Source organism: Crocuta crocuta, unplaced genomic scaffold, assembly GCF_008692635.1.
Source record: "Crocuta crocuta isolate KB4526 unplaced genomic scaffold, BGI_CrCroc_1.0 scaffold177, whole genome shotgun sequence".
NCBI lineage: Eukaryota > Metazoa > Chordata > Mammalia > Carnivora > Hyaenidae > Crocuta > Crocuta crocuta.
In genome coordinates this window covers 3276121-3295166 of record NW_027531880.1, presented here as the reverse complement: position 1 = coordinate 3295166, position 19046 = coordinate 3276121, and the positions used below count along the sequence as shown (strand labels likewise).

Here is a 19046-nt window from a genome sequence, read left to right as displayed (position 1 = left end):
CCAAAACAAACTTTTCTTCCCGAGGCACGTCAGGGCCACTGCCGTCCTTCGGTGCCAGCGTCACTGCTGTCCTTATTAGGAGGAATTTTCTCCCAGAGATGTGGTGGCACTGCACACAGGGTCACAGAGTAGAGCAGGAAGGGGCTGGCTTAGTAATCAGGGGACTGGGCTGATACGCCAGGGCCACCCCTGACTCATCTTCTGGCTCTTCGTCCCTCTAGCACGTTCGCTTCTCTTTGCTAGGACGTACACTTCAGGGTGTGTGGCGGCAGCCCCCTGTCTGGGATGGTCGTGTCTGCCCACCTCCCCGGCATTGTGCGAAACATGGCCTGCTTTCATATGTTGCCTTGTTTGATTGTCACCAGCCCTGTGATTTGGGTAAAACTATGATTCCTGTATGAAGGATGGATGTCATGGCCCAGAATGGTGAGGCTCGTGACCAGGCCTCACATGGTTACAGTGGCAGAGCATGGGCCACAGCCAATGGGAGCCCCACTGCGGGCCACCTCTCCATCTGTGAAACTGAACGATGCCACATAGTGAGAGGAAAAATAAAAGCTCTGGATGACAGAGTTGTTTTTGTATTGAAAAAGAGATCGCTCTGTTAGTACGCATCTCCCCTAACTTTTCACTCTGGAAGAAGATACTGTAACAGGTGGGGGTGGGCAGGATACCCAGGCACTTCTGTTTTGACATGGCAGTTTCCTGGGCCCTCAGCATCATGTGCTGTTCTCAGTACTTTCCTGGCCCCTTCCGCCTTCTTTTTGTGAAGGAAACTTCCCATGAGTGTTGATCTGCACTCGTGGGTGGCTTTCTCCTGCGGTGGGAGGCGGGCAGATCCTGGGAGTGTTACTGCAGGATGTAAGCAGTCATTGGCATGACCTACAAGCAGGGGACTGATAACGGATGAGAAATGGGGAACTTGACAATGCTTCAATTTTCCTCTTTATTTTCCTAACCTTTGACAATCATCCGATTACTAAATGCAGTTATTTAAAAGAGAAGTCAGTCATGTTGTTGCAGTTGAGTGGATGGTTCAGAGCCCACTTACGGAGGGCTCTGAAGCCCAGCAGAGAACTTGAGACTTGATCTCATAGGCAGCAAAGAGCCAGTCAGCCAGGGAAGAAGATGACGCAGACTTCAGCGTAAATGACCTGGCGTGGGGCACAAGATGATCTGTGGGAGGCAGGAAGCCCTTGTATTCTGCGTGGTCTTTGTCCAGGCCGCCTCCCGCCCCAACCATGGGGGTGGGCAGGGAGGGCGCTGCTGCCCAGAGCGCCTGGGATCTCTGCTCTCTCTGTTCTCCACATGAGGTAGTCTGTCTTTCCCTCCTCTCAAGAGTTCAAAACCTACTCCCCTGGGCACAGAGAGACAAGCTTGGCCAGCACATGAGCAAATGTGGAAGCCGGAACTGATGGAAAGACCAAAGTGTGTGTGCCCAGCTCAGGGAACGGGCTCTTGGATGTTCTTGGATATAAATAGTAGTTAATAACTTTAACCCTCAGGTAGGAAGTTCTCTTCTGCATTGTCTTCATTCAAGGCCAGCTGCCAGCAGCATATTGAGCCCAGAGGGCAGGAGGGCAGAGAGGACAAGTGTTGGGGCTCGGGCCTCCAATGGACATGGTTTTATATTCCAGTGCTGCCCTGGAATGGCTGTGTGAGGAGACAGATCCCTGAACTCCTCCAGTGTCAGGCTCCTCACCTGTGAGGTACTTACCTCTGTGGCCGTGGGAGGATAAAATGAGACCATGTAGAGTAAAGCTTTACTGAGCTCATCTGTGTAGAGGTTGGCCAGGTCCTGGGCATGTAGTAAGTGTTTGTTAAATCTTCCCTACCACCACCCACCGCCATCATCCCACCGGCAAGGCCATGTCGGGGGAAATGGTCAGAGGGTGGTTTTCATCGGGTGCCTCCACCCCTGCCCTCTGCGGGACTCTCGGGAGGAGTGGTCCCACTGTGGCCGAGTGTAGCCTCTGGCCTGCCCCCCTCAGAACTGCAGCTCAGGTGAGACCGAAAATACCTCATCTTAGAATGACTCAGACACCTCACCGATGAGTACGGGAGTGCTTCTGGGAGTTCCACAACTGCTTCCTCCCTCTCCACCTCGGCCACTCCTACCAGCTCTGCTCCCCAGGCTGCCTTGACAGGCCTCAGGTCCTCAAAGCCCAGGGCTGGGGGTTGGCACTCCCATGACTTCAGCTGGGAAGACACATTGTGGGCTTGGTGGTGGTAGGGCACCACTTGCTCTGATGCTTCTTTTCAACTTCTTGACAGTACCTGAACCAGTTTGAGAACTGCTGTGGCCTGCGGGAAGGAGCCATCCTCACCTTGCTGAGTGACATTGGTAAATCCCAGCCCTGGAAGTCAGGCTGTGGGCTCCGGGGAGGGTTTGTGGTGCCCCATGAGTTCTTGCGGAGCACAGAGGGGAGATATTTTGGTCCTCTGTCCTTTATAGAGGGTGGGGTTGAGGGGGCCCAGACAGAATGGGGAGGTCAGTAAGGGGCTAGTCAGACAGGCGCTGAACTCAAATAGATTTCCCTTCCTTCCGGGCTAAGTCATGAAGTGAATGATGATGTATATAGAATAACAGATTTCCTTTCCCATTAAAAAGTTCCACTCCCTACTTTCCTGGAAAGGCCAGTGGTAGAATAGGTTGTCATTCGAATGGATTTCATCCCTTGGCAACTAATTTTTCCACTTCCACATTGACAGCATAGGAAAAACTGCTCTTGATTAATCCTTTGGTATTGTTAGCGTCCTCAGATGAGAGTGTCTGCCACACTGTCTGAGAAGGTCAGGGAGAAGAGTGACCCCAGACTGCAGAGGTCAGATACAATCTCCTGGACTGTGGTGCCGACTCTAGCACATGGCTTCAGCCTATTGAAACAGACATCAGGGGCACGTGGGTGGCTCAGTTGGTTAAGCATCTAACTCTTATTTTCAGCTCAGGTCATGATCTCGCGGTTTGTGAGTTCAAGCCCCACATCAGGCTCTGCACTGAGGCTTGGAGCCTGCTTGGGATTCTCTCTCCCTTTCTCTCTGCCCCTCCCGTGCTCTCTTTCTCTCTCTCTTTCTCTCAAAATAAACATAAAAAAAGGAGAGAGAGAGAAAGAAACAGACATCAGAAGTGACAGAGGGCCTGGCCTAAGCCTCCTTTTTTTTTTTTTTTTTAATTTCCAAGGTTGTTGGTACAAACTGATAATTTAAAATTTAGAGTTATCCAGTTTGTCACTGAATGGTGCCCCCAGATATGGGCATTGATACCATATTTCCACCCTCTCCATCTCAGCCTCTCTGAAGCTACAGAAGCTACATCTTTTTGTTTACACAAACTTTTTTTTTTTTTCAGAAAAATATCAAGTACATAGAAAAGTTGAAAGAGTAGTACAGTGAAACCCACATACCTTTCAGCTGGATTAACCAGTTGTTACCATTTTGCCACATTTGTAAAGCTTTGTTTTCTAACTCTTGCCCTGGAAGGGTAGGGGGGCCTCTAGTCTCTGAAACCCTTTGCCTTGCTAGTGTGGGTCCACCTCTCCCTTGCCTTCTGCCGCTCTTCATAGAGCAAGAAGGAAGTGAAGGCGGGGAGCGTCCAGCAATGACGTAAAGTTAGAATCCAAACAGTCTGACATAGAAAATTCCATCTCCCTCTGAATCCTGTGTCTTTGTCCTTTGGGTGGAGTTCACAGTGAGGACAAGTGACATTGTACCAGTTTTATCTGACTTGAGTGGGTGTCCACCACTAGCCAGACTGATTTCTTCATGAGTTGGCCTGTGTGAGTCTCCTGGAAGGGCCCTCTCTGTCTGTCTAGAGGGTCTAGTCCATAAGTGAAGAATCCCACCTATTTTCTTGACACCTTGCCGCATGGGTCATGCATCCACATTTTGCTTAGACAACACTTGGTTGTCTTGTTATCCCAGGGGCCAACTTATTAATTTATTCTCTGTTGAGTTGGGTTAAAGGCAGGGTAGTAGTTTGAGGAATATTCTTTTGCTCTTCATGGGAAACTTATTTTATTTCTCTCTGGTTAGAGCGTTAAGTCATTTTAAAAAATTAATTTATTTTCTTTTAGAGGGAGAGAGCACATGAGCAGGGGAGAGGGACAGAGTGAGAGAGAGAGAATCTCTTAAGCAGGCTCCATACTCGGCTCAGAGCCCAACACAGGGCTCGATCCCACAACCCTGGGATCATGACCTGAGCCGAAATAAAGAGACTACAGCTTAACCAACTGAGCCACCCGGGTGCCCTGCGCTTGAAGTAATATTTTTTAAGTATTATCCTCTCAAGCATTTTTCTTTCACTGATGATATTATTTGTGCATTAAGCAAATAGCTATGAAGAAAGTCTTTAATTTCTTGGCTAGAGTACACTGAACTTTCCACTTCCTTCTAAAACTTTTACTTCCTCAAGTGATTCTCTAGTGATATTAATAGAGTGTCTACCGGTTGCATATTCTTTGGTTTGGGCACATTTTGTATCCTGTTACCATTGACTTGTGTGATAGCTTTCATATTATCTATTGAAGTTGTGGGTCTATGTTTAAGTTATACATAAGTCAGAATAATGAAGACTGGTAAGCTCCCGAGTATGCATGCAGTTCAGCTCTCCTAGAAGTGGATGTTTACTAAAATTCCTTAGGTCACTGGTTCCCTGTCTTTCCTCTCTGTGACTCAAAATTGGAAATAATGAGGCTTTGAAGTACTTATATTCTAGAACGAAATTCTTGAAAGCAGAGGCTTTAGTCATTGCTGTGTCTCCAACATCTAGAATAGTGGTATCTTATATAACAGCTTCTCTGTAAATATTTGTCAAGTGAATGAAATCAATCTGAAAGGAAATTAAAATCACTAAGGACCTGTTTAAAAAACGAAATCAAAAACGATGTCCACATATAATTAGCCCCAGGTCAAATACATGCCCTTACACTTACTGGCATCGTGACCTTAGTCATGTTACCTGTTTTATTAGCTGCAAAATGAGGCTGTCACTCCCCTCATTAGTATGGTAATGAGGACAAAATGAGCTGATATACAAGAAGCTGCCAGCACAGTGTTTTCTGCTCCTCGTGTAATGTACAGTCAGCAAATGTTCATTTCCTTCACATTTCCTTCCCCCTCTGGATTTGGATTGATAGCATCCCTTTTAAAAAACCTCAGTCAGCCTGATTTGGGATCTGGTGAGCCAGGCAGGTGGTTGCCTTGTGAGACTTCCCTTCCTGGACATGGTTCCTCTGCAGACCTGTCCCTGTGTCCGTCACCTCTTGGAGGCAGTCCCATCCCCTGATGTTGTGGTTGTGTTGTGGTTGTGGTTGTTGATAAGGTTGTGTTTTCCTTTCCTGTCTGTTTCTGATTTGTGTACAAGACTCATCAAATTTGTTTCTTTTGCAAGGATCTCGTCACTGAGCCAGAGTTCAAAGGCGTCTCTCAGAGCTCATATAACATAACTCTTTTGTATTCTGAAACATTTCCTGAGCATATTTTGTTCCAGTTTGTTCCGAGCACTGGCCCCATGTTCCCTTTGTTGGAGTCGCCACTGCTGTTCTCTGCCAGGTTGACTTCAGATAAGCGGTAGAGCCACACCCTTGACCCCTGGGTCCAGAATTCATTGCCTTCTTTTCTGGATTAAACCTGTTTTATTTATTTATTTTTTATTTGTTTCTAGGAGAGAGAGAGAGAGACAGCGTGAGCAGGGGAGGGTCAGAGAGAGAGGGAGTCACAGACTGAAACAGGCTCCAGGCTCTGAGCTGGCAGTCAGCACAGAGCCTGACGCGGGGCTCGAACCCACGAACCGCGAGATCATGACCTAAGCGAAAGTCGGACGCTTAACTGACTAAGCCACCCAGGTGCCCCAGGCTTAAACCTGTTTTAACCAAACCTCTTCTGAGCCACCGACCTTACAGAGATGCCCACTCAGAGTCATATCATGGTAATAGACATAGAAAGGATTTTTCCAGTGAACTTTAAATTGGCCAAGAAGATACTGCAGAAGACATAGGAGAAAATGAGTTGTTGCCTGGTGAGCACAAATGCCAGGACAGACCTATTAGACAATTTCTCCTATGCTGGTAAGTGATCCGGGGACAGGTGCAGCGGCAGCCGGAAATGATCTGGATTTCCATAGAATGTAACCCTAAAATAGCTCCAGGAAGTTATATCCAAGGGGATTCTATTTAAACACTCTTGCTCATTATCCTTTGGAAAACACTGGAGTGTATTTCTTTCTGCCAGCAGAGGAGCAAACTCCTGAACACTCAAGGTTGAGGGACAGACTGACACTTTCTGGACGTCCACGTCTCCACTGTCAGGCGGGGACCCGCCTGTGCCCTGGCCAGTTGGGCGGGCCAGTTGTGTGATCGCCATGGCCTCATCAAATCTTAAGTCTGAGTCGATCTTCCTTGATTTTCCAGATGGCCAGTTTCCTGTGGGGACTGATCATCTTGTCAGGAACCCCACTCCCCATTTTCATTTGTGCTCCATTCTCTGAGTTACCATCTCTGTCCCTGATGGAGCTGCCCCTAACAGGCATAAGTTCCTTGGCACTAAAAAGCAGAGAGGGTTTCGAAGAGAATACAGGGCTTTAGGGAAGAGAACTTATCCTAGGAATCAGAAAATTTATTTAGTGAGTCTCTAATTGTGTGAATTTATAACACAAGGGGCCCACCTGATATCAGAAATTCAGATCATTTGTATATAAAGTATGTTGGAAAGCATAACTGCACATAATAATAATACAAGAGAAGACTATTGGCTCTCGGTCCTGGCTTCTCCACTTTCCCAGCTCACTTTCAGGCAAGGACCTTATGGTCCATTTATCTTTTTACTTCTTTTCTGTGGAAAACTATGGTAACTTTCTGGGCTTATATATCCTCAACTTTAAAATGAAGGGTTTGGGCCAGGTGATCTCTAAGTTCCTTTCTAACTAAATATTCTGTTCTCATTATTCAGAGGGCTGGTTTTCAGAATGGGCACCCCAGCATGTCTTTGACATTCTGTCCCAGCCTGACTGTGTGGCCCGGTTTCTCTCACCTCTCCCCTAATGCATCTCCTTTCCCCACAGCTTTGTCTTGGTGCTTTCTGTTCATTCCTGCTCCATCCCTTCTGTCCCTCTCTGAACCTGGACTGACTGCCTACTGCTTTCCAATATGCTGTTTGCCAGACTGTCCTCATGACATCTTTATCCACCATATTCTCTCCGAAGTCTGTGTATCCAACCTGAGCCTTATTCTCAGCTCCACACCCATGTTTATATACTCTTCTGCAAATCATTACCAAATGGAAATCCCGGACTTCTTCCCTAAGCCAGATCCCTTCCTGACATCCCTTTCCTCTGTCACCAGCCCATCTCCCCATCAGTAACCTAGACATGTGAGCCAATTCTGAATCTCGTTTCTTAGGAGCTGCCCTCTTCCTGCTCCATACCCTCCCATTTAAAGGTTCCAGAGCCTTTCAGCCATCCTTCATGTCACATATCCTGTTTTCCCTCTCTGTTCCCGCTGCCTACACTAATTTGGTGTCCTAGCAAATCACTGCAATGATCCATCACCTGACCTCCTTAGCCCCGTCTTACTCGTCCATCTTTCATGCTTTTGAAAGGACGCTTTCATCATAAGTCTTCAAGACTAAACCTCTTCACTTCACATTTCTCTCAATCCATTATCGCCAACTTAGCAGGTATGTGGCTCTCAAAACCCCCTTTCAACCCTCCTGCCAGCCTTTGCATGTGCTGCTCCCTTTAGAATGCTGCTTCTGCACCTGCCCAATGACCCCAAGCCTTCCTGTCTTTTGGGACACAGCTTTAGACCCACCCTGACCTGTCACACACAGTGGCTCTCGTCCTTATGGTGTTCCTCTCCCCTGCTGCCTCCTGCACTCACTTGGTACTTGGTGTCTCTGTTGTTGTTATGGGACTTCTGCCTGTGGCTGACCTTGAGGACTGACTTCTGGTTTGGAGGCTGCCTGCCAGGCTCTGCAGTGAGTGAAGAAATTGCCTGGATTCGTCAGCACATTACCCACAATACCTAGGAAATACAAGACACTTCATCAGCACTTGTCAGACAAAAGAGAACGATTGTCCACTTTTCTCTCAGCAGTGTGTGTGTGTGGGGGGGCTGTATTAGCTGAGAAACCTTCAGCTGGATTAAATCTTTCTCCACGTGTTCACACTTTGCCTTCCAATCTGTTTTGTTTGGAAAGTCCAGTGACACTAGAGTGACTGACACATAGTAGTATTAAATGTTAAAAAAGAAAACTCAACTGAGTACATTTTAAAGATTTTACTGGCTTTATTCAATGATTCATGAATTGGGTAGCACCCCATCTAGCAAACAGAAAGGAGCTCTGAGGAGCTGCACAAAACAAAAGACTTTGATGGGCAGAAGGGGGCAGGACAAGGAAGTCCCTAGCAAAGAGTGGATTGTTTCAGGTAAGGTCACCTTTCTTTGGAGGATGGCAGGGGTCCCATCAGGCAGATTATCTCATTAGTGCAGACCAAGTAATTCCAGACTAAGATAACATTCCTGGGAGGGGCTGAAGCTACAGTTAGGTTAGAACGTCCCCGACCCCCTACCTTAAGTCTTGGTTTTGTGACCTGGGCTTAGCACAAGTGACTCCATTTTAGCCCTGTTGTCTTTTTTTTTTTTTAATAGTTCCTCCCTTTTGATCTGACTTTCAACTTAACTGAGAGATTGATGAAAATTTAAGGCATTAGCGCCACTCCCAGCTACTGCTCTGAAGTTCTAACAGTTTTTGCTGATGCTCTGTGATTATTCATAGGGCATGACTTCTTTTTGCTGAATCTCTGTGGGATTCACAGGTCATGACTTCAGGTTCACATTTTTTTCAGTCAGTAATTCTCTTCATTCCTTTTTTGACATTCCAATCTTAGGGCAATCATTTGGTGGTTACTGGCTGTGAACACGCATTTACAACTTTTTGAGGAAATACCACACACTAGGAAGATTGCTATGATTACTACACAGAGGGTAATTCCCAGTATCTGGAGTGCACTTCAAAACCATGGCCCCCAAGAGCCAAGCCAGTCAAAATCAACTAAAGAAAGACCATGTTGAGTCACTTTCTTAAGCCAAGTGGCTTAGTTCAGTGATTTTATGTAGCTGAATTTCAACTTCCCTGAAGTGTTAATCCAGGTACAGCAAAATAGTGTTGGCCATTGTACAGACCTCCTGCTCAGCTTAAAGATAATCAAGGACTTCCTATTATCAAGAACAACTTTGATCAGAGAGTCTAAGGATTTTTGTTGGGCAGCTATTGCTTTAAGAGTTGAGGAGAAGTTCATCATAGCCTCATTTGTACTCCTAACCAGGAAAGGAAGGATCTGCCAAAGGGGGCTAAAACTGAATTGTGAATGCTCCCTGATAAGTCCCATTCGTGTCCTTGGCACAGGGCCGGAATGAAGGCCAGTAAAATCTAAGGGTCTGTAGACCACACAGGTGGTTCTTATTCTGGTTACCCTTGCCTTGTGTTCCTTTCTTTGTGTGGAGCCTGGATGCAAGGCTCCCTGGGTTCCCTGGAATTGTTCATCAGAGACTGAGAAATGGACCTCCAGGGTTAGAGAGTCTGATGCAATAGAGATGGGGCAGAGTTTGTTCAGAGAAACTGGGACGTTGGAAATCAGAAGTCTGTGACAGGCGGAGCAGCAGAGTCACCAGCATTATGGTACATTCAGCAGTTCTCTGGAGGTTGGATTATCCCCCTCGGCAATGGCCTGGGACATACAGATGATGTGTTATCTTTCCTGGCCAGTGCCAGAGTAAAGGACAGAAAAGGAGGAGGAAAGGATTTTATGTTTAAAGTATGAAGTCTTGGCTCTAGTGGCTTGGGTGGGAGTAGTCTACCTTGGTGTTAGCTTTTCTCTTCATAGTCAGGGAGTCTGGCTGCCATCTCGGTGAGGAGGACCCGGTGTGGAAGGTCTCTTTCAAGGAGACTGAAGGGCAGTCTTTGTCTTTATTGATTCCAAATCAGAAGGGTGGAAGGAAATTAGAGATGTTAGTTTGGAGAGTCCTAGGTAGATATTTGAAGAAACCAGAAGAATTTAGACTCCAATCTAGTTTATGGGTATATAACAAAACCTCAAAGAAAATGAACAGGACTAGAATCTAATATCTACAAAAGTGTGAACAATTTTTCTCTCTACAGTTATCCCCATTTTTTAAATTAAATGTGATCACAGTGACACTAATTTGTTTGCACTAAAATTAGTTTGGCCTGTTTGGCCTGATTAAGTACGTAAATGCAACAAGAATAGTGATAAGCCATATAAGCTCCTATTAAGACTGCTTTGTGGACCTTTTCATAAAGAATCCTATTGAAATCTTTAATCTCTGAGGCCAGGAAGCCAAGCCAAGGATTTCCCATCAGATTTTACCTTCAATACCTGTAATTTAGGTGAATTTTCTCTTCTCAAGTTTCCCCTAAATATCCTGGGGTTTCTAGGCCTACCAGTAAGTGATCTTTCTTACTCATCTGGTAAGACTGTAGGAACCTTTTATAAGCAAGGTACCAAATGATTTTTCCAAGCAGTTCCTCCAAGCTGTCTGGCAATATCTGAGTCTACAAATATCTCTCTTAAATGTGACATTTCAGTCAAGGCTCCGGTAGTATAGCCCAAGTTTTTAGTTGTGTCTTGTTAACAAGGAGAAGTGTCTTATTGGACTTAATTCAGGGAATGTTTACTGAGGACAGATTTATGATCTTAAAGTTGTCAGAAACCTGTACTTGCCAAAGTTCTTTCCCAAGTACACGCCTGTTCTCTTTGAAGGTGAAGTACTGTAAAACACTTTCATAAGAGCATCAGAGTGGAAGAGTAACTTTCTGCAAATGACGAAGACTTAAAAATGATGAGAGTTCATTTGATAAGGGAATTGAGTAATTTCTGTGATATACAACCTTTCAGTATAATAAGTGGAATTATATTGATAAGATTATTGTAGGACACATAGAGATCCAAGAATTTCATACAGCGTCTGGAATACTTACATACCTACACAGATATAATATAAAGAAAGCTTAGTGTTACTCCTTTATTAACAATACTTCCCATATAATTTAACATAGCAAATAAGCCCAGTTAGTTTTACATACTCCTTTGTATTAAAAGAGAGAATAAATCTTTTGAGATCTTCCAGGAGCCATCTGCAAATTTCCAGTTAGCTCAGGGTCAGAAAGACTTCGTTTAGACTGGTGATCCAAGAAAACTTTGTCGTTTTAACAGAGAGAAACCAAATTCTAATTTTGTACCAGCTTATTTTTGATGTTAAAACTCCTTTTTTATTCAAAGAGAGGGAGGGAGAAAACCTCAAGCAGGCTCCACACCTAGCACACACGGGGCTCAATCCTACAACCATGAGATCATGACCTGAGCCTAAATCAAGAATCAGATGCTCAACTGAGCCACCCAGACGCCCCTCAGATAAATCCATTTGAATCTTAGCCAACTTGACCACACATAAAATTCCTTTCCCAGCATTCCTTTTTTACAAACAGTCTAGGTGTTTTTTACACTCAAATTTTGCCCTGTGTTTTTCCACTTTCCCATTCTGAAATAACCAGTCTCACTTTAGGACAAAATTTCTTTTCCCTCAACAAAAATGCCTCTCCATTCCGCATAGCTTCTCTTTCTAAAGAGAAGCTTGGATATAGAGGTGTTTCTCTTATTATTTCCAGTAGCTTTGATTACATATTATTTAGAATTTTTAACCCTTAGATGCTAATTTCTAGTGAAAACTGAGATGTAAGCGGTTGTGAACCTAGCATTCTTCATGTTGGAAAATGTATGAATGAATAAATTTAATAATTTTTAGAAGCATACGCTTTTGTGTAGACTACCCACAGAGACTTCATGAGACATTAGACAAAGTCAGCCACCATCTTGTTGTTTTTCCTGTTGATGATATAATATAGATAATATGTATTCATATTATATTGTCATATAGATAACATGAGACTATCTAGTAAACCCGTGTAGAATAAATGTTGTATGTCTGCATTATATTTAGTGCTGATGCTACGACATGTCAATTTTTTAAAAATGTTTATTTTTGAGAGAGAGACAGACAGACAGACAGCATGTGAGCAGGAGAGGGGCAGAGAGAGAGAGAGGGAGACACAGAATCTGAAGCAAGCAGGCTCTGAGCTGTGAGCCCAGAGCCCAACATGGGGCTCGAACTCACAAACTGTGAGATCATGACTGGAGCTGAAGTCAGATGCTTAACTGACTGAGCCATCCCGGTGCCCCAAGACATGTTTATTTTAATTAAACCAACAAAGTTAAATTAACTTTAATACCAAATATTTTCCCAGATTATGTGAACCTGAAGACCATTTGGGTTAGTTTCTATCATATTCCTGAGAATGTTAGGAATACTTAATTCATATAAACACTTGTTTGTTTTTAAGCCAATTAAATACACATTAATTTTGGCAATACCATTCAAAGGAAAAAAATACCACACATCTATAATGCACTTATGTATGTATACATATAAACATGCAGACATATGCAAAGAGAGACTTATAGTTTTCATTTAAAAATTTTAGCAATAAAAGGGCACCTGGGTGGCTTAGTCAGTTAAGCTTCCAACTTCGGCTCAGGTTATGATCTCATGGTTGGTGAGGTTGAGTCCCGCATTGGGCTGTGCACTGACAGTGCAGAACCTGCTTGAGATTCTCTCTCTCTCTCTCTCTCTCTCTCTCTGTCCTCCCCTGCCCCTCCACCACTCATGCTTTCTCTCTCTAAATAAATAAAAATTGAAAAATAATAAAATTTAAAAAAACCTTTTTTTTAATGTTTTATTTATTTCTAGGAGAGAGAGAGAGAGACAGCGTGAGCAGGGGAGGGTCAGAGAGAGAGGGAGTCACAGACTGAAACAGGCTCCAGGCTCTGAGCTGGCAGTCAGCACAGAGCCCGACGTGGGGCTCGAACCCATGAACCATGAGATCATGACCTAAGTGAAAGTCGGACGCTTAACCGACTAAGCCACCCAGGCACCCCAAAAATAATAAAATTTTAGTGGTAAGTTGGGTATGATAACGCACAGCCCACTAGTTTGTAAAAGCATTTGGATCCAAATCAGGTTTCTGGTAGATGAAATGAGGTTATCTACATAGATGTTGAAAGCTTTTTCTACTAATATTTGTGGGGAGGACACTTAAGATTTGTAGTTGTCCTTAAAAGTAATCTTATGGAAGCTGTGAACCAGATTTGGGACAAGGGAGCTCTGTAGCATTTTGTATTCATAAAAAGTCTCTCCCTACTCTTTTCTTCCATCCTAGGAATTAGGGATGGTCTAGAAAGAGTTCCTGGAGACAGACAGGTAGAGCATTTACCTCTCAAAAGCACAGGGAAAGAGTGCAAGTTCTTCTAAGAAGTACTTTTGGTCACAGTCAGAATTCTTACAGTCCTTACAAACCTTTTGAGAAAAGTAAGGGAGGTTTGGGGATTGATGAGAATGATAGGTGGACTTTGAATTGTTTCTGGTGCTGCCTTTCTGGTTTTGCAAAGATTAGTAAGATGAGGACAGTTGCTTTTAATTTCTCAAGGAATTGGGTTGTAACTTAAATGATAGCATAGGTTGATCCACCCATTTAAAGTATATTATCTTTAATTTGATTTTTTTTTTTCTGTCAGTAAGATTTCCAACTAAGATGAAAATCGAAGATCTCTGTGTTCTGGATTTAGAGCTGTTTGCCTTTGGAATGTTTTAGCAAATCCTTCCACAAAAAAATCCTTCAGAAGTTTTTTTCTTTCTGGATATATAATTTTATTTGAGCTTAGGGGAGAAGGCCTAAAAAGAAATTCCTACCAGGCTCTGATCCAATCTGGTCAACTTCTGACCACTGTGTTACTTTAAAAAGTCCTTTCAGGGACACCTGGCTGGCTCAGTCGGGGGAGTGTGTGACTCTTGATCTTGGGGTTGTGAGTTCAAGCCCCATGTTGAGTGTAGAGATTACTTAAAATCTTAAAAAAAAACCCTTTCGCATATTTTGTCAAGTTCAAGCTGGGACAAATAGTATATATTCCTGGCAGTATTGAAAAACCCCTTGCACTCAAGAGGCATCCCCAAAGAAGATGCAAAAGATATTTTATTTTCCTCTCTCTACTGGATATTGCACAGACATCAGGAAGAGCTGACTCTAGTAAGAATTCTCATCTTAGCCAGCTTCTGCCAGTCTTTCAGGATCCCATCGCCGACTCTGAGTGGGGTTTAGAGAGTGTAGCTCCAGTGTCAGCCAGAATTTGGTAAGGATTTTTTCATTAGTTTTACTTTCAGTTTCACCTTGGCTGTTTAAGGGAATAATGTTAGCACTTTACCAGAAAAATCCCTCAGTCTCATCAGTGGGTTCCCTCCCTCAGAGGCAGATATGGGAGCATTCGAGTTGGTGCTGAAGGCTGTGCACAGGACCTTTGAGGAAACCATTTTTCCAGTATCCCAGTTGATTGCATATGAAACCTTGATTTCTGAGCCAGTTTTTTGATGATGGACCCCTGAGAGAGTGCAATGTGGGAGACCTAGGTATTGTTTTAGATACCTTTTGTGTCTTTAATTTTTCATTAGCTTTTTGCAATGAAACTTTCAATGAAGCTATTTTGGTATCTTGAAGGCTTTTAGAAGCTTCTATACCAGTTAAAATAGGTATCCATCCCATTCTATTTGTTTGATTTGGGAACCCCTTTTTTTATTTTTAATTTTTTTTTATTTTAGAGAGAGAAAGAGAGAGTGTGAGCTGGGAGAGGTGCAGAGAGAGAGAGAGAGAGAGAGAGGTAATCTTAAGCAGGCTCCATACTCAGCACAGAGCCTGATGTGGAGCTTCATTCCATGACCCTGGGATCGTGACCTCAACTGAAATCAAGTCGGCCACTCAACCACCTGAGCCCCCCAGGCACTTGCTTTTAAGTGTACTTCTTAAATAAAGGGTCTCCTTTAATTGGAATGTTCCCATATTGGCCATTGTAATTCTAGGGTGTCTTTAGTAAGATTTTTGGAGATCTTTATAGCTTCCCAAACCATAGTTTTTAGTCATTAAATAAGCAGGTTGCTGGAAGATGGCATACTCAGCTCTTTGGAATTTAAGGATCCTTCTTTCTTCCTTTTTTTTTTTTTTTTTTAAGCTAAGGCTTTCTCTTGGAGCCAACCTAATAACCTAAGGGGAATGTATTGTTGGTTTGGTGATTATCTAATAATATATTTTTTATAATTTACATCCAAGTTAGTTAGCACATGGTACAACAATGATTTCAGAAGGAGATTCCTTAAGCCTCTTACCCATTTAGCCGATCCCCCTTCCATAATCCCTCCTGCAACCCTGTTTGTTCTTCATATTTAAGAGTCTCTTTTGTCCCCCTCCCTGTTTTTATATTATTTTTGCTTCCCTTCCCTTATGTTCATCTGTTTTGTATCTTAAGGTCCTCATATGAGTGAAGTCATATGATAGTTGTCTTTCTCTCTGACTAATTTGGTTAGCATAATACCCTATAGTTCCATCTACATTATTGCAAATGGAAGATTTCACTCCTTTTGATTGCGGAGTACTACTTCATTGTGCGTATATATATGTGTGTGTGTGTGTATATATACATATATATATGTATATGTATATATACACACCACATCTTCTTTATCCATTCATCCATCGATGGACATTTAGGCTCTTTCCATAGTTTGGCTATTGTTGATAGCACTGCTATAAACTTTGGGGTGCATGTGCCCCTTTCGAAACAGCACACCCGTATCCCTTGGATAAATACCTCGTAGTGCAATTGCTGGGTTATAGGGTAGTTTTATTTTTAATTTTTTGAGGAACCTCCATACTGTTTTCCAGAGTGGCTGCAACAGTTTACATTCCCACCACAGTGCAAAAGGGTTCCTCTTTCTCTGCATCCTCACCAACATCTGTTGTTGCCTGATTGCTTAATGTCAGCCATTCCGACCGGTGTGAGGTGGTATCTCACTGTGGTTTAGATTTGTATTTCTCTGGTGATGAGTGATGTTGAACATCTTTTCATGTGTCTGTTGGCCATCTCGATGCCTTCTTTGGAGAAGTATCTCCAAAGATACTTTTGCCCATTTCTTCACTGGATTATTTGTTTTTTGAGTGTTGAGTTTGATAAGTTCTCTGTAGATTTTGGATACTAACCCTTTATCTGATGTGTCATTTGCAAATATATTCTCCTATTCCATCAGTTGCCTTTTAGTTTTTCTGGTTGTTTCCTTCGCTGCGCAGAAGCTTTTTGATTTGAGGAGGTCCCAGTGCTTCATTTTTGTTTTTGTTTCCTCGCCTCCAGAGACATGTCAAGTAGGAAGTTGCTGTGGCTGAGGTCACAGAGGTTGTTGCCAGCTTTTTCCTCTAGGATTTTGTAGCTTCCTGTTTTACATTAAGGGCTTTTGTCCATTTTGAGTTTATTTTTGTGTATGGTGTAAGAAAGTGGTCCAGGTTCATTGTTTTGCATGTCGCTGTCCAGTTTTCCCAGCACCATTTGCTAAAGAAACTGTCTTTATTCCATTGGATATTCTTTCCTGCTTTGTTAAAGATGAGTTGGCCATACATTTGTGGATCCAATTCTGGGTTCTCTGTTCTGTTCCATTGATTTGAGTGTCAGCTTTTGTGCCAGCCAGTTTGGTCATTATAAGGTATTTTATGGTGTACCTCATCACATGGAAATTTTCCTGAGGTTGCAGGTGACCTAGTGTCAATCTAACCTATTCTGTAAACAATTCATTTATCCACTCACTGATTCATTCATTCATCCATTTATTTTTAATAAATAAAGCATGAAGAGCAACACGGGCTTGAACTCACGACTCTGAGATCAAGAGCTGAGATCGAGAGATGGATGCTCAACCAACTGAGCCACCCAGGCACCCCTTTAAAAATTTTTTTTATTATTTATTTGTTTTTTGGTAATCGATTTATTCTTTTTTTTAATGTTTTACTTATTTCTGAGAGAGAGACCGCGTGAGCAGGGGAGGGTCAGAGAGAGAGGGAGACACAGAATCTGAAGCAGGCTCCAGGCTCTGAGCTGTCAGCACAGAGCCCGACACGGGGCTGGAACCCACGAACCATGTGATCATGACCTGAGCTGAAGTCGGACACTTAACTGACTGAGCCACCCAAGTAATCAATTTATTCTTAAGTTGGTTGACCAGCTTAAGACACAGGAGTCTTAAGAGTTAGCTAGCGTGTGTTCTAACAGCTTTTAAGTGTTTGATTATGCCCACTAGTTTTGTGGATTTTGGCCTTCGAGATTAACAATAGCCTTCATCTACACAAATCACGTTGAACCTAGTCTGACCCTGGTCGGTAACCACCAACAATTTTTAACATGGAACTGCGACTGGGGAAAGGACTAATGCAGCAGACTCCAAAGAATGGGGAACTGGGGACTGAACCACCGGCAGTTCCCAAGGTGGAATCTGGGGACTAAACCAAGGGCTGGGGATTCTAATCAAATGGGGAACTGTGAAAAGCCAGTTAGATGGGGAGCCATCTAATTGCCAATTTGTGCAAAGAGCTGAGTTCAGAACCAAGAAGAACTCACCAGTGGCCCTTGGAAAACAGGAAGAAAGAGAACTTGAAGGGTTTTCAGGTACCATGCCTGTGTTTCTTGTTGTCCCTGAAGCTATCAGAAGTTTCCTTCAGATCTCACAGCTGTCACCAAATATGTTGAAAAACAAAATTCAACTGAGAAAATTTTAAAGATCCTGTTGGCTTTATTCAACAATTCATGAATCGGGTGGTAGCATCCCAGCTAACAAATAGAGAGGAGCGCCAAAGACCTGTACAAAATGAAAGACTTTTTTTTTTTTTAAACGTTTGTTTATTTTTGAGAGAGAGACAGAGTATGAGTGGGTGCGGGGCACAGAGAGAGGGAGACACAGAATCCGAAGCAGGCTCCAGGCTCTGAGCTGTCAGCACAGAGCCCAACACGAGGCTCAAACCCACAAACTGTGAGATCATGACTTGAGCCAAAGTTGGACGCTTAACTGACTGAGCCACCCAGGTGTCCCCAAAATGAAAGACTTTTATAGGCAGAATGGGGAGGAACATGGAAGTCACTAGCAAAGAGTAGAATGTTTCAGGCAAGGTCACCTTCCTTTGGGGGATAGCTGGAGTCTGTCAGGCAGATTACCCCACTAGTGCTGACCAGCTAGTTCCAGACTGACTAGTTAAGATTACATTACCAGGAGAGGCTGAAAATGCAGTTAGGTTAGGGCTTAAGTCCCCGTTGTTGGGGTGGCCTTAGCACAGATGATTCCGTTTTGGACCTGTTGTCTCTTTTTTAACCATAGGCACATAGTCCACTTTTATTGAGTGAACAGACATCCTGTTGTACTTCTTACCCATTGGTGACTTAAACCAATTGGTAACGTCTTTCCTTTCTCTTCTAACCTCTGGTTCACCTTTTTGGTACATTTACTTTCCCATTTCTTTTCTATGGAATGTATCCAAAACATTCTATGGAATGTTCTTAAGGGAGTTTAGTAATCCCTTTAAATGGGGAATGTGGTGAGTCGGGATTCATGGATACAACTCTTGCAAAACCACTTTTCTACATGGAAATCTAGCCAGTCCTAGCTGGCCCCTAATTTGTGGTCTGTAATCTGAAAAAAATATTACAGGAACTGTTACTTGAAACTCTGGTTCATCAGTAAGAACTCCAGGAGCATCGCATTCTTCAGTCAATATATGTGCATCTTCTCATGGGCTAAGGGAAAGCTCGGGCAACTGCCCGGATGCCATTCCTGACAGCAGTAACAGAAGGAGGCTTTTTTTCCCTGTGGCAGGTCCTTAGCCTGGATGCTCTCCGTGTCAGCTCTCCTAGGAAATGCCAGGGTGTAGCTTAAAAGTTCACATACAGTGGGTGCTTCTTACAACTCCATTCTACAGTTGGAATGTGAGAAATTAACTTTTCGGCTTCATGCTTTGTGGTGTGGTTTTCAATTTTTATATATGTGTATTTTCACTATCACTGGGGGTTTAGATTTTTAATGAACTTTCAGATGCAAAGGTATTTTCCTTAATCTCAAATT

The 19046-nt window shown here is 43.3% G+C and overlaps 1 protein-coding gene across 1 annotated transcript in view; it reads left to right on the top strand.

Moving 5' to 3' along the window:
* IKBKB (inhibitor of nuclear factor kappa B kinase subunit beta) overlaps nt 1-19046 on the top strand; it is a 74855-nt gene that overhangs the window by 22936 nt on the left and 32873 nt on the right. Inside the window, exon 5 of the mRNA XM_077773112.1 lies at nt 2275-2344. Within this exon, the coding sequence (XP_077629238.1) occupies nt 2275-2344 (70 nt within the window). The remainder of the gene's footprint in view (nt 1-2274; nt 2345-19046) is intronic.